Source organism: Hibiscus syriacus, unplaced genomic scaffold (assembly GCF_006381635.1).
Source record: "Hibiscus syriacus cultivar Baekdansim isolate YM2019G1 unplaced genomic scaffold, ASM638163v2 tig00000340_pilon, whole genome shotgun sequence".
NCBI classification, from domain to species: Eukaryota; Viridiplantae; Streptophyta; class Magnoliopsida; order Malvales; family Malvaceae; genus Hibiscus; species Hibiscus syriacus.
This window is the reverse complement of record NW_024061783.1, coordinates 482243-502469: the sequence shown is the minus strand read 5'-3', so window position 1 is coordinate 502469 and position 20227 is coordinate 482243. Positions and strand designations below refer to the sequence as shown.

The following is a 20227-nucleotide window of genomic DNA, read 5'->3' as shown; positions in this document are numbered from 1 at the left end:
AGATGAAGAAGATGGGGGTAAGTTCTGGGTATGGAGAGTATTATTTATAGAAAGTTGAAAAAGGGTAGATAGATATTGTTACTCTTAATGGGGAAAATTGTTATTTTCTCTGCCCACTGTATTTCACCATCTGCCCGAAGCAATCTTCATTCTTCACCACCGTTCATCATCACATGAAGAAGATGAACAGGAGTTTTCCATTTTTCCCAGTTGCAGATCTTCTTTAAGTGAAATTTTGTGCTTAAGTTTTGTTTGTGCATGAAATAGAGAACAGGTAGACAGATACCATGAAAGAAGGATAGAATTCCCAGTGTTGGATTTCGAACTTGTGTTTTGCAACAAGCAAAGAGAAGAATTTATGACGTTTTCATCTTCATCTTCCCGTTCTAAACACTGTACAGTGATGGATCCATGGAGGAAAAAAGAGAGAAAGGTTTAGCCCTTCGATGAAAAAGAAAAAGGCTTAAAACCAGAAGAAAAAAAAACATTCACACTCGCAGTCACAAATCACAACCAAAAACACTAATAATCCCATAGCAAATTAAGATTCTTCAAACCATTTTTGTAAAATGCTTTCCGGCGGTAGTAATTGATCACAAACATACCCACAGTCTTCCATGTTTTGCAGCCATGGCGGAGGGTAAAGCCAGCAGTCCACCAAGTCCATGAAAACGAACTCTTTCTTCGTCCCGTCGTAACTCGTCCCGAGGCTAGGCAGCTCGACTATCTCGCTTAACTCGTCTGACCCTGAAGACAAGTCCACCTGAGAAACCAGAGACGATACCGAGGACGAAGATGACAGTGCCGAAGTGGATATGGAAGTGGAAGACGGTGATTGGGAATCGAATTTGTTCATTTGAGCAGCTTTGGCGGCGGCGGCTTGGACGTCGCGTGGCGCTAAAGACACAGGCCGAGGTAACTCGTCCACGAGTTCGGGGAAGTTAAGTATAGCCGAGTTGCCCTTGATGCTTAAAGCGGCCACGTCGTGTGCACGAGCCGCCATTTCCGGCGTAGGGAATGTGCCGAGCCAAATGCGGGACTTTTTACGTGGTTCCCGGATTTCGGACACCCATTTGCCCCAGTTCCTCATTCGGACACCGCGGTAAACGGTGTGCTTGTTCGATTCCCTCATTCTCTTCGTTTTTTTATTACCATCCGAAGCCATCGTTTCGGGTTTACGGTTTAGGATCTCCGTCGAGTGACTCAACCTCGGTGACGACGGTGATAACGTCGGCAACGAGGTCGAACTCGAGCTTCTCTCTGCCTCTGAATGTTGCAGCTCAGTCATTCCGGGCTCTCTTCTTAATTAAAGACTAAGGGAAGACTAAGAGAAGAGGTATTAGCTATTCTTTTTCTTAATGAAAACCCATCATTTCCCAATGACTCGTACAACACTTATAAGCATTGTGAGATATACATATATAGATGACCCACAATTGAAATGGGTCACATACCCTACAATCCTATGGTTCAATTCAAGGGTTACCCTTCTCATTTTCTCATTTTTATTTAAAAAATATTTTAATTTTAACACCATCATATGAATTTGATTATATCTAAAGTTAAATAAGATATACCCATAAAACTTTAACTTAAAACTTATTTAAGATATAAACTAGCCGACATTGATTTTTTGGATAAAGTACACAAATGGTCCATCGACTATAAGATATTATTTTATTATGTCCCTCAATTATTAAAAGTTGCAAAATGATCCTCTAACTATAGAGAGTTACTCTGTTGAGTCCCTTGACTATTAAAAGTTATAAAATGGTCAACCAACTATTCTTTATGCTCCAAACTCGTCATTTTTCGTTAAAATTTGACAACCTAAGTTGTACGTTAACCGACTGAATGAGATATGATAAAATTTGATCTCATAATCTCAAACGACTATGTAACACCCTAGACCAATACGACACACAAACGACCGATTTAAGGTGCTACACGGAACCACCGAAGTGCCCGACCAACTTTTTCTTACTTTCTTTAATTATAAAACAACTGTAAAATAAACTGAAGAAAGAAAAAAATATTTACACTAAGAAGCTCCAAATTAAAATATTTACACTTTACAAAAATGATACATACTGCTCTACTGAAACTACGACTCAACTGGGCAATAAAGTTTACAATTATACATGCACTTTCAAAAACGCTAAGACGTACTCTGAATTTGCACTGGTCTGAACTGGGTTTTGGTCTATCTATTGTTCCTCACCTACTGAATCTACTGACATGCCCACAGAAACAATCCGAAGGCTGAGCTAACTAGCTAAGTGACACATTAATAGCTAAAACATATTAACTACATATCACTGAAAGACTAGCTATAAAGTCTACTAATTTGATATGCTTAGTGAATATCTTTGCAATACTCACTCTCTACGCTACTGTAGACATGAGAGATTACTTCATCTCGGAGCTCAGACACCCCTCTAGTCTACTAAGACATGGCCCCCAAATTTTGCATCGGACACCATAACCCTAACTAACCCACCCCTTGCAAGTGTCAGGCCTCGGCCTTAGTTAGTCGGTTTTAAGGGCCTTGCACCCTACCTAAGGGTATATCCGGACTACATATATACTTTTGACTCCACTAGATTTTCTAAAGGAACTTAAGCGTCTAAATTGTTTCCCAAGCATCAAACAAGGCTAGTATTATTTGTCCCTAATTATTTAATTTCTAAGTTTAAATTATCATTAATATTATTCTACTTGTAGTCTTATTTGATGATAAAATGAAGTGTTGGGATACCTCGTGTCTAAATCCCTAAAAAACTGACCTTTTTGCCCAAAACAGATTGAAAGTATCGATACTATCCTGAAGTATCGATACTCCTTCTAAAGTTTCGATACTTTATTTAAGTACTGATACTTTTGAGCCCTATATTCTGGCAAGTTTCGATACTTGCTTGGGAGTTTCGAAACTATTCCTAAAGTATCGATACTCTTGTAAGAGTTTCGATACTCCTATATAGAAAACAAGCATTTCGCTTGGAATGATGAACAAGTATTGATATTATCCCTATAGCATCGATACTCCACCTGCAGAAAACACATTTTTACTCGAAAATCTCCTATTCATCTAACCCAAAGACCTTAGTGAGGTCTCCAAACGTTCTTAAAGTCTTATGTGATTAAAGAGGATCATAAATAAGGCTTAGAAACATGCTAAAAACATTAAGCATAAAATCTACCATGGAATGCTAATAAACATGCTCATACTCAAATTTTAAAGCTAAACATCTTTCTAATGATCCTACAGCTGGGATGAAAATGCTAATAGTGTGTTACCTGGATTCTTTGGATGTTAGAACACTTCTTGAATCAACTAGGTATTCACTCTTCCTTCCCTTGGCTTGAACTCTCTCTTCAACCTCTTTAACTAATCAAGGTATAAAAATGAATTACTTACTTAACTAGGTGTTGGATAAAGCTTAGATGCACTCCCTACAACTCAAACACTCTCCTAAAATAACTTAAAACTCTAAAAACCCACTTCTAAAAACTTAACCAAAACTAGAAATTAATGGCTCTAATTGATGCTAAGGGAATGGAGAATAAGAAAGTTACCTTGGTTTCTTCAATCTAGCTTGAAATCTCACCTTGGTTTGCTAATAAGAATGAAACAAGAGAAGAAAATGGGAGAAAATGAAAGTGGAGATTTTTGCATGGAATTTTCTGGAGAATGGGAAGGTTTATAACCTTAAAATAGGCTAGGGGTAAATTGTTATCTAGGCCCCTCTCATTTCTTATTTAATTTAAAACTATCACTAAACTTAACTCTTGGGCCTACCTTAGGCCCAATACCCTTTATAATTGGTCTAGAATGGCTATATTTAGGCTATGGGTAAATTGTTATCTAGGTCCCTCTCCTTTCTTATTTAATTTAAAACTATCACTAAACTTAACTCTTGGGCCTACCTTAGGCCCAATACCCTTTATAATTGGTCTAGAATGGCTATATTTAATCTAATGGGCTATAATATCTGGTTACGGGTTGACCGAAACTACTGACCCAAAAATTGGGGCATTACAAACTATTATATCTCATTCAACATGTTAACATCCAACTCAGACGATTGTTAATTTTTTCATGCGAAATGACAAGTTTGAAACGTAATGAATAGTCTAGTGACCATTTTGTAATTTTTATAGTTGGAGGACTCAACAAAATAACTCTCTATAATCAAAGGATCATTTTGTAACGTTTAATAGTCAAGGGACTCAATAAAGTAATATCATATAGTCGGGGACCATTTGTGTACTTTATCTTTTTTTTCAACTTAGATCTTTACCATTTTCACACCTTAACTGTTCATTTATTCCTTATCTCCTTCTTCATCAATCATCACCCCATAATGATTTTTTTTATCACCATTTTCACCTTTTGTCTCTATAACAAGTTCCCCCTTGAATGTTTGGTAGAATAGGATAATATATACAGTGTGATGTAGCCATAATTATTTTTTTTATTGCATTATAATATTTATGTTCTATTTTTTTTGCCATTGATAATTGATTCTTTAATAAGTAAACAGTGTTTATAATATTAACTTGTATTTAGAAAAAAAAAACTTGAGGCCTTTGTTTAACTGGGGTCACCGGTGTAGGGGAGCCTCAAACTCATATCTTCAATGGGTCCGATGACTAAGGGCGCAGCTACCCTTTGTTAAAGGGGTGTCATTTGATATATATTTTTAAAATGTTATATCTAAAAAAATATTTAAAATAAAATTAATATTGCTTTAAAATTAACATTAGTACCGTTTCAAAGATATTAATATTAAACCCTCACATCCTGGGAATTTTTAGTGCTCAAACACATGATTTTAAGGAATAACAACAAATTTTTTATCACTGAGATCGTTTGATTCGTGCTTACCAACTCTATTATTGTCTATACTCAATTTAAGAATAAATAATATACCAAAATCGGTTTTTAGTTGTGTTTTTTTTTATTTATTTAAAAATGAATTTTGAAATTATATTTGGGTTAATTTATTTAAATAAGCGAATGCCAAATACTATAGATGAGGAGCAAAAAAAGAAAATATGGCGCTGGATAGTCAAGGCATTAACAAGCAAACCATTGCTCTGAATAGTCTAAAGTGCTTTCAATGAACATAGTTTACTGGGCGAAAGACCAAGGAGATAACTAGGGATCACAATTTAACTTGAATTCGACAGGTTTGGATCCGACTTGAACTAATAAGATCGGATTCTATTTTTTTTTAAAAAATTGAGTTCGAGCTGGGTTAGATTAGAGTTTTTGAGGAGTGAAGTCGAGTCGAGTTTGAGTGGAGGATAAAAAAACTCCGACCCAACCCAACCCGAGATAATAATGTAATTTCCTTAATAAATTTATTATTTTTAATTAAGTCCTTATTTTATAACGGGTCGAGTCAGATTTATACTCTAAAAATTTGGGTCAAGTTAAAGTATAGTAGAGGATATATGTTTTTCGGGTCGGGTCGATAAAAAATTGACCCTAACCCGACTCGTTGCCATCGTAGAGATAACCCATACTTTTTGTTTGGGTTAATTGCACCAGAATCCATAATTTATGGTTTAGTTTCTACATCAGCACTAAAATTTTATAATATTCTAATTAAATCCTTCAGGTATTGATATCATATCAATCAAGTCCTTATGTCAATCTAACCGTTAGTTTAGGTGTTAAATGCCTACTTAGATTTAATTTAGCGTATTTAAACTATCAGCACGAACCAAACGATCTTAGTAGTAAATGAACTGTTGTTATTTCTTGAGGTTTCGAATTTGAGCACTAGTAATGCCAAGGATATGAGCGTTCAACATCAAATGATAAAGAATTATCTATGAACATATATTATCTTGTACTTACTCATATTATTAATAATAAAAAAAACACTATCAACAACATGAATCATTTAAGGACCCCGAAAATTGGTGCGTAATCTTCCAAGATGGTGCATGGTTTGGTGGTAGTTAAGTTGATTTCCAGCACGTAGGTCATGGCATCAAGGATGAGTCACATTGCATCATGTTGGGTCCAAGGCGAGTCACGACCTTGGCTGCAACGTGTTACTATTTCAAAACCAATATATAAAATAAAATAGTGGATTTATACATTAAATGAAGATGCCCCCACATATTAAAAATGACCTCTCTTTTGCAAATCACGAGGGTCCACTCCTCACATGGAACCGTCCACTCTAACCCTTCTTCTCTGGGAATAGTTAAGGATTTGGGCTCTTTGATTTTTTAATCTCCAACACGTAAATATTAACGTGTACTTATATTGTATTTCGATATGAATTAATAATAAAAGATTATTCCATGATTAAATTTATTTATAATTCGATTTTAATATTCTTAAAAGTATTTAGAGTGCAAAAGGGGTTGAAAATGTAAGTGCACAAGTGAGCTGTAATTGATTGGAAATTTGGACCCAGAACACTAGAAATTAATATTTACATGTAGCTAGTTTTCTGTGATTAATTTCTACATGCATGCAATATATATCCGTACACGAATTTGATTCGACTGATTTGGAATATGAATCCTTGGCCACATATATGGGGATTAGGGGCATGCGACCCCCGTACACCACCAAGTTTCACATCATAGTCCCCAAATTTTTAGATTGTGTTCCAAGAGGTCCATGATCTTCCTACGGTGCAACCATTTTGAGCCAATTGTTGCTTGGTGCTTGTGGTAGTTTTGGTGGTGAAAAGTGAGGGTTCCATAAAGGTGGCATTGATGGTAGTGATATTTTTAGGTAAAAATGCATCATAGGTCCCTGTACTTAAAAAATAATGTGGCCATCGTATTATTTTTTCTTTCAATGTGTCCCTCCAACACATATAATAAACCCAATGTGGTCCTTTTACCAACTTTTTTCGTTCCTTTGACCAACGTTTTTCGTCATTAATCATTATAGTGCTTATATGACAGTCCACGATGCTAACATGATATTCTAGGGTGGCAGATTACTATGGCGGATGACATGACATATTGGTTAAATTGGTAACTAAAACATGACAGATGAGTTGCCACATCAGTACCGTGAACTGGCACGCTAATACTGTTATGGTCAACAACGAAAAAATTTGGTCAAAGAGTCACATTAGGTTTGTTTCCCGAGTCGAAAGGCCACATTGTGAGAGAAAAAAATAATACAAGAACCACATTGTTGTTTTCTTCAAAAGTACATGGACCTTTGATGTCTTTTTGCCTTTTTTTAATTTTTTTGTTAACATGAATGATCAAATTATAATTACTGAAAGTGAAGTGGTCAGAATGAAAAAGAAACGAAATAACAGTGATTGCAAGCTTAGTTTATAAAACAATACACATTCTTGTACGGCAGACAATGATCCTATGGTAATAAGATCGAAAATTTTGACTTATCCAGAAAAAAAAGGTTTGAATTTTGCTTGCAGTACAAAAAGGGCTAGAGAAAAACCAGTGTTCATGTTTTGGTGGGGGTGATGGATGATGTTTCCAGAAGAATATTACGAATTCAGACAGGTTCGAAAGAGCTTTGTAAAAACCTTAATTACCAGAGAAACGACAGCACCATGCGACAATGTCTATCGGCCATTAAAATATCTTGTTTCTATCTACATTGTACTATATTTGTGTCACAATAAGTAACCTTGGCTAAATGTAATTAATGAACTTGGAGTACGTTTTAGCTTTTTACTGTTTTTCAATTCATTAGCGATGACAAAGTTTGGTAAATGATTGATATAATATGTTCTTTGCTAGGTGGGGGCACGTCGTTTTCCGTCATGTCGAGGGAAGTCGTGATTCGATCGCCAATCGGACTTCGAGATCCTTTGCCGTCATGCACTTGCCGTCGGGACATACACAGACGATTCGAGTTATAACCACTTTGTTCTCTGCATTAATTCTGTACCTACTAAGCGGGGCCTGCATGCATAACCGAGGTGAGCTATACATACTGCTCATGTGCAAATATGCAGCCCGCACATAAAGGATTATGCAGCTTGAAATCTAGCATATTCATCATAAATAACGCGACCGTGGGACCTGATCCAGATATTTTCTTGGCTTTTACGTCTCCGTTCTCCGACGACAGCTGCAGCGAATTGTCTTCTCGGTTTCGAAGGTTTAATCGGAGCACTCGGTTTCGAAGGTTCAATCAAACCACATACCTCGATTAATATGGTGTAGTTCAAACAATATTCAATATGTATCCAAACATGAACATCAATATCCATGTCATTTAAGCACAAGTGGTGATAAAACTATAATATATTCAAATAATTTTATTATACACATCGAATTTATACATGATACGATTTGGATATGATATCTCAAAATTTCCAAAACCTCCTCTTTGCTAATCTCGTAGACAATACGATTCATGATTGATCCATATTATTTGAAATATCTGAAATTCGAAGAGGGGATTATAGTCGAGATCTCATTTTGGAGTTGCATTGGCCTAAAAGCTCCGTGGAAACCATATGGAACTCTAAATGGCAAGGTGATTTTGGCTACAGGCTTGCTGGTAAAGCTCTTTGCTTCAATGATAAGGACCTGTTCGCAATTTAGAAAAAATAAAATAAATAACATTTATGTCCAAAATTAAAATGGATATATTGTTCAGCAGCTTAAAATCAACAATTACTTGAGATGCATTGGTAGCTTCATTGTGAACAAATGTGATAACGCAACCATCATCTTCTTCAACACCTTTGTCTTTAGGGACAAATGCAGCTCCACTGCAGAATGTGTTCCTCTCAAACACATGATGTTCCACCTTTATCAACCCTTGATTTTCTCCCTAGTCTCAACATGAAAGATGGATGATTTTAGCTACCCGACGGATGGACGATGAAAAAAAGCAGAAAAGAGAATTTGAGGGACCTAATTGAAATACCAAGTAAGATTCAGCTCTGCTCTCCAAAATACAGCTTTGCAAGGCCTCCATATTTAGCCATGCCTGGAATTGAGGGACTGTAGTTATAATTTGACCAAAGTGAAAGCATAAGTTTGTGGAACTATTTTATGGCCGAGTTACCTGATGCAGAACTTGCAATGGAGTCATGTACTTGGGAATACCCGTAATTGTTTCGAAGTCCAATGAAAGCTTCATTAATAAAGGGAAAATCAAGTTTAAAATCAGTCCCTGTTAGATTCGTCTCTTTTACACCACCAGTTTTCATGTTTAATCGCCATTCATAGGGACGAGGAAACACCAGTTGGTCTTCTGATACAGCATCATTAATGCTTCCTCCGGTGGAGTTCAAAGGCCTGAATTTTCTCGAGAACCAATCAAATTTGTTCTTCCCCTTCTCAGGCCCTGGTATTACTGACTCAAGAGCTCTGCATCCCCATATCACAACCTGTTCCATGTTAAAACATTTAGCCATGCATTCGGGGAAGAAGCTACCGCATGCATGTCCTCTTAAAAAGGGAAAATTCTTTTCTGGTCCCTTAAACTCTATTATCCCCAGTATCAGTGCAGTAAAAAAGTTGAAATTTTACTGTGATTCTTGCGGCTATAGGTTTTACCTCATCGCCATCTTCGAAGCAATTGAAGAGATGAAATGTGCAATTGGGTTTAACCTTAAACCACTGAAACGAATCTGCATCACCGTAACGAAGCATTATGCCGATCATTGCATCTCCTTCTTTTATGTATTTTATTAATCTACGTGTCAACATTTGGTAATCATTTTAGAAGAATTAAGCTTAAAGAAAAGGAAACTTTTCCTATAAAGAATTGAACTCACGGGCCACCATCAACAAGTCTCTTCAAGTCCAACGATAAAGGGTGATCCATAAATATATTGTACCTTGCAAAAGGAAAATCCACGTCAGACTTTAATGAGCCGAAATAAATTTTCCGTACAAATATTTGTATAAAGTGATTATAAGATATTATATGTTTAATTTACCTATGCGTAACTCCGATTTCATGGAATAGGATGCACTTATCTAATTTTAGATCAGCTTTGTGGAGCAATTTCTTTCCCTCTTCCATAGTAAAATGAACACACTTCAGAAGGTGGTAACTGGCCAAGCTCGGTTAAAAGTAAAATATGAAAAAATGAAAATACCAGAAATTACTCCCATTTCAGCATAAGGCTTAGTTGCATCAATCCCCATAATGACTAGCTCCCCACTGCCTGGAGTTTTCTGTTGCATAACAAATTAACGTAGCAAACATCATATATATATTCGTCTAAAACCTATGGTGTTCACTGTTCAAAGTCGAGTGATCAAATCTCTGAACGAAAGGTATTGAACTCTTTATCGTTCGATCCAAAGATCATTATTTATATATAATCTGTGTAGGGAAAGAGAAAGAACCTTTGGATGAGAACAAAATGGCCGGTTCCAAGCTCCATTAACATCCCAATCATTCAAAGTTTGTAGTTTAAGGATGTTGATCTCTTGAGGTACGTGATTTTCAGCAATAGAGTACATCTACCCGGCATGCTCAAATACGTTGGTATTGCTCATATCTTTGTTTACTTTACGACCTCAGCTGAATTTGGATAAAGTTTTTTAAGTTAAATACTAAACATGTTGGACCGATTGATTCTTTGAGAAGAAGATAAGGCAAGCCCACCATGTTAAACAAATAAGCAGACAAAACAGCAGTTGAATCCCCTTCCAAGGCAGGTAGGAACGACGGTTTATTCCGTTGTTTTTCGAGCTCGAACGTGTCAGTTTTGACGTGTCTGTTTTTATAAACAACTGTCCAGCTCTGGTCAAGACCTCTGCAGAAATATAAAGCATGAAGCATTCCTTCTCCTTCTACCCAACTGTTACTTGAGGCCTTGAGCTCCCAAGCATGGAACTTGTTGATTTTAACGCTCCAAACATGGGGTTTGGTCCTACAATTATTGCAATAAACGGATGAACATGATTTCTTAAAAAAATATCATATTCTGACAAATATTGGAATGATAAAGTGATTTATATGAATGACAAACCGTTTCTTTCGTAGACACCCTCTGCAAAATCCTATGGTATTTGCCCTTCTATGTTGCTGACTTGAACGCCTTCTTTTAACTCATCTACCGGTGCAAAATTACTCTGTCACATGACATTATCAATCGTAAACTTGAAATGACTAGAACTTAAAATGATCTTAAATGATTTAAACCGAACACGGATCAAACATGTATGTACATTACCTGAGATGGGAGCAATGGCTGAACGACGAACTCAAACACCGAATCAACAAACGCCTCAACAAGCTTGAGAGAAGTGTTCTTCACACCCACATCTATTCGCAAGGGAAGTTGCTGCATTTCTTTCAAAAATGGCCGCCCGAAGTTCAAAGCCTGTGAGAAAAATGAAAGAGTTTTGGGGTTTCGATTAGCAGAAGACTGACCTTAAACGCAGAGGAAAGTGTGGACTTCAAGTTGGGTGACGATATTGAAGGCTTCTGAGCAGAGCAATGAGCATGAAACATCAAACAAGAAGTTGAACTGTATGTTCTTTGCAGCTATCTTCATGTTTTGGACAGTTTTGAAACCATTAATATATAGGGAAGCCAAGCTGGTTTCCCTCCCACTTGCAAACGGTGTTTTTAATTAATTTATACGTTTAATTAACAAGTTGGTACCTAAGTTATATCTTTTTTTCAAGTTAGTACCTACTTTTTTTCATGAATACAACGTGAAACACAATTCCATTGGTCTATCACGCAGACGTTAACGTGTTGTAGTTTGAGGTTCGAATATTCTACTAACGGACTAACTCATACTTCTTTGGATTCCTCAATTTGGAACAAAAGAAATAACAATCGTATAATTTATTGGTTGGCAGTATTAGGGTTTAGAAACATTTTGGAATATACCTACCCTTGTTTTAAGATCCATGCAAGCTATTGGTACATATGACTTGTTCAATTAATTAATACAACCACCTTTAAATTTGTACATGGGATGGCTTATACTAGGCGTTATGGGGTTAATGTTTTGCAGGTTTATGGGGTGGTGCGACCGATCCTGACTTGGGATCGGGAGCTTAGTTGGATGTGTTGTGGAGGTTCAGGGGATGAATGTTTTGGACTTTATGGTTCAGTTAACTTGGTGCTATTGCATCGCTCTCCCGTGGAAGGAGCGTGACTGCAGAATATTTTGCGAATTGCAGCACTCGGAGGAGGTGTATTTGGCTCGGTTTATGGTGCGTGAAGTTAGGTGTAGAGATTGGGGCTGAAATGTTTAGCTGTTGGGGCGAGGGATTTATTTATTGTATTGACTTTGTTTTCTTTTGGATATATAAAATTGTTTATATTTGTGCACAAAACATTAAACGCTCACGGTATCTATGGTGCTCGAACTCGGATCTTCAAGAATAACAACAATTCATTTATCACGGAAGCCACTTGATTCGTGCAAGTAGTACCCAATAATTAAAAGACCATTTGTGTACTTTATCCTATAAAATTAACTTAAAAATTAAATTAAAATAAACATTAACCAAAGATAAATTATACACTTATTGGATAAATGTTCCCATCGACAACCTACCGCTAAATCCAAATTCCACGGATCATATGTAACTCAAATCAATAACTCGCGTCAATCTCAAACAAAGAAAGGTATATTCCAAATGGTTTCTACATTCAAATACTGCCAACAAATAGATGATCCCATTATTATCCTTTTTATTTATTCCAAATTGTTTATTTCTAGAGTTTTCTTTTCCATATAATTAATATACTTTTTATTTCTAAATTTAGTAAATCTAACAATATGGTGTAATTAATATTTGTGTATAAGTCGATCTAGATTAGTTAAGGCGAAGCCTTCAAACTAGGAGAACAAAAAAAAAAAAAATTGTGTGCAAGACAAAAGAAGTACTTCTATGAGTTAATACTCGGCTAGAATTAGGGATGAACATGAAATCCGAATCTGGTGGGTTCTGACCCAATTAGACTCGATCGAGTCGGATGTTTTTAAAACAAAATTAGGTTTGAATCGGGTGGGATTTAGGGTAAAAAAAATTCGACAATTTTTTTTAATTTTACTTTATATATTTAGGAATAATGTAATAATATCTATCTATATTATTTTCTTTCAATTAAATTCATATTTTTATTGAATAAAAATAATATTTTTTAATAATATATTATTTCGATTCATATCGGATCGGATCGGATGAAAAATTTATATTTTTTAAATTAGATTCAAGTCAGATAGAAGATTTATAATTTTTAGGTCGGATCGAATGGATTGAAAATCTGACTCATGCTGATCCCTAGGTAGAATATTCGGACCTAAAACAATAATAAGTTAAAATTTGAGTTTCCGTATTTTTTAACCGCTGTGATATTGCGATTCATTCCAAGTTTATGGATTTATCTATAGAACGTTTTAACTCAAAGTTAAAATCTTGATAGATTAATCTTCAGTTGAATTTAGCTTAATCAAATAGATAATAAAAACTCAATTGTTTTAAATTTAAGGTCAAATTATGTGTTTAGTACCTAAACTATCAGTTTTTATCTGTTTTAGTATCTAAACTTTCAATTATTTCAAGCCCATACCTAAAATTTAGTTTTTGATTTATTTTAATACCCATGTTCAAATTTAACGTTAAGTTTTGAAAAAATTTAAAGTTTAGGTACTAAAATGGACCAAAATTGATGGTTTAGATACTAAACGCATTAAGTTTTTAACAGTGGGATACTAAAATGAAAAAAGAACAAAACATTAGGTATGGTTCTAAAAAAATGAAAATTTTGATACTAAAACGAATTAAAATTGATAGTTTAGGTACTAAATGTGTAATTTACTCTAATTTAAAATTAGGATAAACTACACATTTAGTACCTAAACTATTAGTTTTAGTTCGTTTTAATTCCAAAACTTTCAAATATTTTTAAAATCGTATCTAACGTTTAGTTTTTGTTTCATTTTAGTATTTTGTCGTTAAAAATTTATCGCGTTTAGCACCTAAAATATCATTTTTGGTTCATTTTAGTACCTAAACTTTTTAAAAAAATTCAAAATTTAACATCAAACTTTTGAACGGATACTAGAATAAAACAAAAACTAGACTTTATGTATGGTTTTAAAAAATTAAAAAAATTAGGTATTGAAAGTGACAAAAAATGATAGTTTATGTATTAAACGCGTAATTTATCCTAAATTTAACAACTTAAATTTGAAAATGATTTAAAAACGAATCAAATTTAGTGTAGTAACGAACATTTGATTCGAATTTTATGGTTTTGATCTGACGTGATTTTATAAGGTTACGATATTGAAAATTTGAATTCGAGTTCAAGTTGAAAGTAAAAATATATGATCTGACTTACTTAAAAATGAGAATATAATAAGCCTAAAGATTATACATTTAGATATCAATTTCTTCTACTTAAAAAAGTATCAATTTGTTAATTAAGCCCAACAATTAATTTAAAAACTCCGTTTGCAAACATGGTGTCTTCTCTATATATTAATGGCTTCAAAAATGTCCAAAATATGAAGACAGCAACAAAGAGCATAGAGATCAAATGGCATCTTCTTGTTCGCCGTTTCGCGTCCATTGCTCTGCTCAAAAGCCTTCGATATCGTCACCCAACTTGGATCACTTCAAGTCCACTCTTTCCTCTGCGTTTAAGGTCAGTCCTCTGCTGATCGAAACCCCAAAACTCTGTCATTTTTCTCATCGGTTTTGCTCCCTGGGCAGCCATTTTTTAAAGAAATTCAGCAACTTCCCTTGCGAATAGATGCGGGTGTGAAGAACGCTTCCCTCAAGCTTGTCGATGCGTTTGTCGATTCAGTGTTCGAGTTCATTGATCAGCCATTGCTCCCATCTCAGGTAATGTACATACGAGCGATTCGTGTTCGATTCAAGTCGTTTAAGATCGTTTCGAGTTCAAGTCGTTTCAAGTTTACGATCGATAATGTCGTGTGACAGAGTAATTTCGCGCCGGTCGATGAGTTAAAAGAAGGCGTTCACGTCAGCAACATCGAAGGGGAAATACCAGATGATTTTGCAGAGGGTGTCTACATAAGAAACGGTTTGTCATTCATATAGTCATTCATATAAATCACTTTATAATCATTCCAATATTTGTCAGAATATGATGTTTTTTAAGAAATCATATTCATCCGTTTATTGCAATAATTGTAGGACCAAACCCCATGTTTGGAGCATTAACATCAACAAGATCCGTGTTTGGGAGCTCAAGTTACACTTGGATAGAAGGAGAAGGAATGCTTCATGCTTTGTATTTCTGCAAAGGTCTTGACAGGAGCTGGACTGTTGTTTATAAGAACAGATTCGTCGAAACCGACTCATTCGAGCTCGAAAAACAACGGAATAAACCGTCATTCCTACCGGCCATAGAAGGGGATTCACCGGCTGTGTTGTCTGCTTATTTGTTTAACATGGTGAGCTTTCCTTATCATTCTTCTTCTCAAAGCATCAATTGGCCTAACATGTTTAGTATTTCACTTAAAAAACTTTATCCAAATTCAGCTGAGATTTGGTAAAGTAAACAAAGATATGAGCAATACCAACGTATTTGAGCATGCCGGGAAGATGTACTCAATTGCTGAAAATCACGTACCTCAAGAGATCAACATCCTTACACTACAAACTTTGAATGATTGGGATGTTAATGGAGCTTGGAACAGGCCATTTTGCTCTCATCCAAAGGTTCTTTCTCTTTCCCTACACAGATTATATATATATAACTATTGATCTTTAGATCGAACGATAAAGAGTTCAATACCTTTCATTCAGAGATTTGATCCGACTCGACTTTGAACAGTGAACACCATAGGTTTTAGACGAATATATATATGATGTTTGCCACGTTAATTTGTTATGCAACAGAAAGCTCCAGGCAGTGGGGAGCTAGTCATTATGGGGATTGATGCAACCAAGCCTTATGCTGAAATGGGAGTAATTTCAGGTATTTTCATTTTTTTCATATTTTGCATTTAACCGAGCTTGGCAAGTTACCACCTTCTAAAGTGTGTTCATTTTACTATAGAAGATGGAAAGAAATTGCTCCACAAAGCTGATCTAAAATTAGATAAGTGTATCCTATGCCATGAAATCGGAGTTACGCATAGGTAAATTAAATATATACTATCTTATAATACCTTAGTTTTGTGTAATGATACAAATATTTGTACGGGATAATTATTTGGCGCATTAAAATCTGACGTGAATTTTCCTTTTGCAAGGTACAATGTATTTATGGACCACCCTTTATCGTTGGACTTGAAGAGACTTGTTGATGGTGGCCCGTGAGTTCAATTCTTTATAGGAAAAGTTTCCTTTTCTTTAAGCTTAATTCTTCTAAAATGATTACCAAATGTTGAAATGTAGATTAATAAAATACATAAAAGAAGGAGATGCAAGGATCGGCATAATGCCTCGTTACGGTGATGCAGATTCAATTCAGTGGTTTAAGGTTAAACCCAATTGCACATTTCATCTCTTCAATTGCTTCGAAGATGGCGATGAGGTAAAACCTATAGCCGCAGGAATCACAGTAAAATTTCAACTTTTTTAATGCACTGATACTGGGGATAATAGAAAACGAATTTTCCCTGTTTAAGAGGACATGCATGCAGCAGCTTCTTCCCCGCATGCATGGCTAAATGTTTTAACATGGAACAGGTTGTGATATGGGGATGCAGAGCTCTTGAGTCAGTAATACCAGGGCCTGAGAAGGGGAAGAACAAATTTGATTGGTTCTCGAGAAATTTCAGGCCTTTGAACTCCACCGGGGGAAGCATTAATGATGCTGTATCAGAAGACCAACTGGTGTTTCCTCGTCCTTATGAATGGCGATTGAACATGAAAACTGGTGGTGTAGAGGAGACGAATCTAACAGGGACTGATTTTGCACTTGATTTTCCCTTTATTAATGAAGCTTTCATTGGACTTCGAAACAATTACGGGTATTCCCAAGTACGTGACTCCATTGCAAGTTCTGCATCAGGTAACTCGGCCATAAAATAGTTCCACAAACTTATGCTTTCACTTTGGTCAAATTATGACTACAGTCCCTCTATTCCAGGCATGGCTAAATATGGGGGCCTTGCAAAGCTGTATTTTGGAGAGCAGAACCCTGAATCTTACTTGGTATTTCAATTAGGTCCCTCAAATTCTCTTTTCTGCTTCTTTTCATCGTCCATCTGTCGGGTAGCTAAAATCATCCATCTTTCATGTTGAGACTAGGGAGAAAATCAGGGGTTGATACAGGTGGAACATCATATGTTTGAGAGGAACACATTCTGCAGTGGAGCTGCATTTGTCCCTAAAGACAAAGGTGTTGAAGAAGATGATGGTTGGGTTATCACATTTGTTCACAATGAAGATACCAATACATCTCAAGTAATTGTTGATTTTAAGCTGCTGAACAATATATCCATTTTAATTTTGGACATAAATGTTATTTATTTTATTTTTTCTAAATTGCAAACAGGTCCTTATCATTGAAGCAAAGAGATTTACCAGCAAGCCTGTAGCCAAAATCACCTTGCCATTTAGAGTTCCATATGGTTTCCATGGAGCTTTTAGGCCAATGCAACTCCAAAATGAAATCTCGACTATAATCCCCTCTTCGAATTTCAGATCGAATTATAAAATGTCAAATGATATAGATCAGTTGTAAATCATATCGTCTACGAGATTAGTAGAGAGTTGGTTTCGGAAATTTTGAGATATCATGTCCAAATTGTATCATGTATAAATTCGATATGTATAATAGATTTATCTAGATATATTCTAGTTTTATAATCTAACTATTTTATAATATATGAATGTAGTTATTAATTTTAATGCAAATTATTGATGGGTAAACTACGCATTTAGTATCTAAACTATTTGTTTTGATCCGTTTTAGTACTTCAACTTTTAATTTTTTTAAAATCATATCTGACGTTTAATTTTTATTTCATTTTAGTACCCGTCATTAAAAACTTAATGTATTTAATACTTAAACTATCAATTTTAATCCATTTTAATACATGAACTTTCAACACTTAATATTAAATTTTGAACGATTATTAAAAAAAATACAAACTAAAGTGTTTAAGGGTGAGTGCCATTCTTTCATGCACAAAGCCCTTAAAGCTCAAAGCCCATTATTGAAAAACTGTCACGTGGGGACAAACAAATAAAGAACCCGACACACAAAACAAGAGAACTAGAGATGGAGTTTATTACAAAACACAAGGCCCTCGTTCGTTCATGTCTTCTCAAGGGACTTTGGGGTCGGTCCATGAACTGAAACCGGATAAGATAAAAATACAAAAGAAGAAAACATGCTGAATTCATCAGCTTCCACCATGGTTTTCTCAATGAAGACACCTTCTTCTTCCCCATCGAACTCCCTCAAACATTGCTGCATTCATAACTCTTACAACCACCATCCTTCTCGGAGGTTGCTCTATTTCATCTCGGCACAGGTAAAAGCTCTAAAACCCTTGTCCCAAATCATGCTTTTGCTTATGTTTTGTAATAGAATTTTCTATCCTGTTGGAAAAGAAGCTTAAGTTATGTTGGTATTGTTTACAATGTGGTAGTTTTGTAGTTGTTTAAGTTCTTAATACAGTTCCTTGTGCTCGAGAATTGATCATTTAAGTTGTTCTGTACATGTTTTCTTGATGAAACACAGTGCTGCAGATTTGTTGTTTGGGCTAATGCATCAATGGATTATTTCACTAATGCTCACAATGGAGCTTCGGTGCTTGTTTTTCAGCTATCCCTCAGTCACAAGTGCTTGGTGCAAATGCGGCTAAATTATTCGGAGCAGGACGAAACTCGATCGAGGATAGTAAATCTGAAAACGTAGCTACTGCTTTTAACGAGCAAGATGCATTAAATTGGGTTAAAAATGACAATAGAAGAATGCTTCATGTCATTTACCGTGTCGGCGATTTAGAGAAGACGATAAAGTACGATTTCTCGTCGACCAGACATACTCAGTGATTCAGGATCATATTCAGATGCTAATCCTTTTTATCAAGCTGCAGGTTTTACACTGAATGCTTAGGAATGAAGGTGTTAAGGAAGCGTGACATACCCGAGGAGCAATATTCGAATGCTTTTCTTGGATATGGACCTGAAGATTCTCATTTTGCTGTTGAACTTACTTATAGTAAGTGATTCTTCTTTGTATACGTCTATATGATTATGCATCTATCACACCTTTGAAGTACTGATTAGTAATTCATACTTTCGCATACGAAATAGGTTCGATCTATGCTCTAATATGGAGTCGACAAATATGATATTGGAAACGGATTTGGTCATTTTGGTGTTGCTGTAGATGATGTAAGTTCTTTCTTCAACTAGATCTTCTTTTGGCTACCATTAGTAAAAACTCGAAAAGAATGAAATTTAGCTGCTGTTTGATGGACAATTCATGCAGCATTTATGTCGGCTTTGTGTCATCCATATCGGTTCAGCTCATTGTTTTCGATAATCGATTCGTTTATGCAAATAACCGCTGTTTGTAGGCTTCAAAAGCAGTGGATCTAGTAAAGACAAAGGGGGGGTGGAAAGGTTACAAGGGAACCTGGCCCTGTTAAAGGAGGGAATACGATAATCGCTTATATCGTGGATCCAGATGCTTAAAACATTGTCATATTTAAGATTATATAAACTCTTTAATTTATGTATCGATTGTATCACTAAACTTTAAATAGCCGTTAAACTTTCTGACCATTGTCTGTAATTAATTGTTATCTGTAAACGATAGTCTTTCGTGACAAATTTAATATCAAAATATTTATACTTTACTCTTCTTTCTTCTTTTGAGATTAGGTTTTTTTTTTCAAGAAACACATTCAAAATCAACAAAAATCAATTTAAAGTTATAGGTTCGACGTTCTAATACTCTGATAAACTCTGATAGTCTTTATTAAAGGTTCGATTAAAGTAATTTTGAGGTATGCCATTTGTCTTTTTTAAATAATACTTCTCATCATTTGAATTTTCAATTTAGTCAGTATTAAAAAGATTTTGAAAAGACCTAAACTAATAAATCAATAGAGGATAATGTGACGAGTTTATTGATGTCTAGGATGACTGTAAACGACATCGAAAAAAGATGATTCAGACAACGATTAAAAATAAATTAAAAATTTTAACTTTAATTAAAAAAAGATGACGATATAAATTAAAAATAACAATTTTTTAACTTCGACATTAAGACTGTGTCAATACCAAACTTTCATGTCATTTGACTATAAAACAAAGTCTAACG

General features: G+C 35.2%; 3 protein-coding genes and 1 pseudogene across 3 annotated transcripts; 2 read left to right on the top strand and 2 right to left on the bottom strand.

Annotated features, from left to right (window-relative positions):
- Window positions 1-499: 499 nt before the first annotated feature.
- LOC120192316 (dehydration-responsive element-binding protein 3-like) lies at window positions 500-1306 on the bottom strand. Its single transcript, XM_039195136.1, has 2 exons — window positions 1210-1306; window positions 500-1173 (listed from the first exon to the last, which is right to left on the bottom strand). The coding sequence occupies exons 1-2, from the start codon at window positions 1286-1288 to the stop codon at window positions 542-544; spliced, it is 711 nt and encodes a 236-aa protein (XP_039051067.1). The 5' UTR covers window positions 1289-1306; the 3' UTR covers window positions 500-541.
- Window positions 1307-8394: 7088 nt separating this feature from the next.
- On the bottom strand, window positions 8395-11449 carry LOC120180900 (annotated as a pseudogene).
- A 3054-nt stretch (window positions 11450-14503) lies between these two features.
- Window positions 14504-17629, top strand: LOC120180801 (carotenoid 9,10(9',10')-cleavage dioxygenase-like). The gene is made up of 13 exons (XM_039186126.1): window positions 14504-14611; window positions 14680-14811; window positions 14911-15013; window positions 15127-15386; window positions 15475-15654; window positions 15835-15913; window positions 15995-16076; window positions 16191-16253; window positions 16336-16474; window positions 16630-16954; window positions 17033-17097; window positions 17206-17349; window positions 17441-17629. Exons 1-13 carry the CDS (start codon window positions 14504-14506, stop codon window positions 17627-17629), a joined length of 1869 nt encoding a protein of 622 aa, XP_039042057.1.
- A 652-nt stretch (window positions 17630-18281) lies between these two features.
- On the top strand, window positions 18282-19347 carry LOC120180710 (probable lactoylglutathione lyase, chloroplastic). Its single transcript, XM_039186032.1, has 4 exons — window positions 18282-18425; window positions 18730-18914; window positions 18993-19117; window positions 19229-19347. The coding sequence occupies exons 1-4, from the start codon at window positions 18282-18284 to the stop codon at window positions 19312-19314; spliced, it is 540 nt and encodes a 179-aa protein (XP_039041963.1). The 3' UTR covers window positions 19315-19347.
- The last annotated feature ends 880 nt before the right edge of the window (window positions 19348-20227 follow it).

What these genes read in the sequence shown, in the direction of transcription:
- LOC120192316 (XM_039195136.1), bottom strand. Translation starts at nt 1,288, where the DNA reads ATGACTGAGCTGCAACATTCAGAGGCAGAGAGAAGCTCGAGTTCGACC. An exon ending in GTTATCACCGTCGTCACCGA is followed by an intron (nt 1,174 to 1,209) that starts GGTTGAGTCACT and finishes TAAACCGTAAAC; the next exon opens with CCGAAACGATGGCTTCGGAT.
- LOC120180801 (XM_039186126.1), top strand. Translation starts at nt 14,504, where the DNA reads ATGGCATCTTCTTGTTCGCCGTTTCGCGTCCATTGCTCTGCTCAAAAG. An exon ending in CTGCTTATTTGTTTAACATG is followed by an intron (nt 15,387 to 15,474) that starts GTGAGCTTTCCT and finishes ATCCAAATTCAG; the next exon opens with CTGAGATTTGGTAAAGTAAA. An exon ending in CATTGCAAGTTCTGCATCAG is followed by an intron (nt 16,955 to 17,032) that starts GTAACTCGGCCA and finishes CCTCTATTCCAG; the next exon opens with GCATGGCTAAATATGGGGGC.
- LOC120180710 (XM_039186032.1), top strand. Translation starts at nt 18,282, where the DNA reads ATGCTGAATTCATCAGCTTCCACCATGGTTTTCTCAATGAAGACACCT. An exon ending in TCTATTTCATCTCGGCACAG is followed by an intron (nt 18,426 to 18,729) that starts GTAAAAGCTCTA and finishes GCTATCCCTCAG; the next exon opens with TCACAAGTGCTTGGTGCAAA. An exon ending in GATTTAGAGAAGACGATAAA is followed by an intron (nt 18,915 to 18,992) that starts GTACGATTTCTC and finishes ATCAAGCTGCAG; the next exon opens with GTTTTACACTGAATGCTTAG.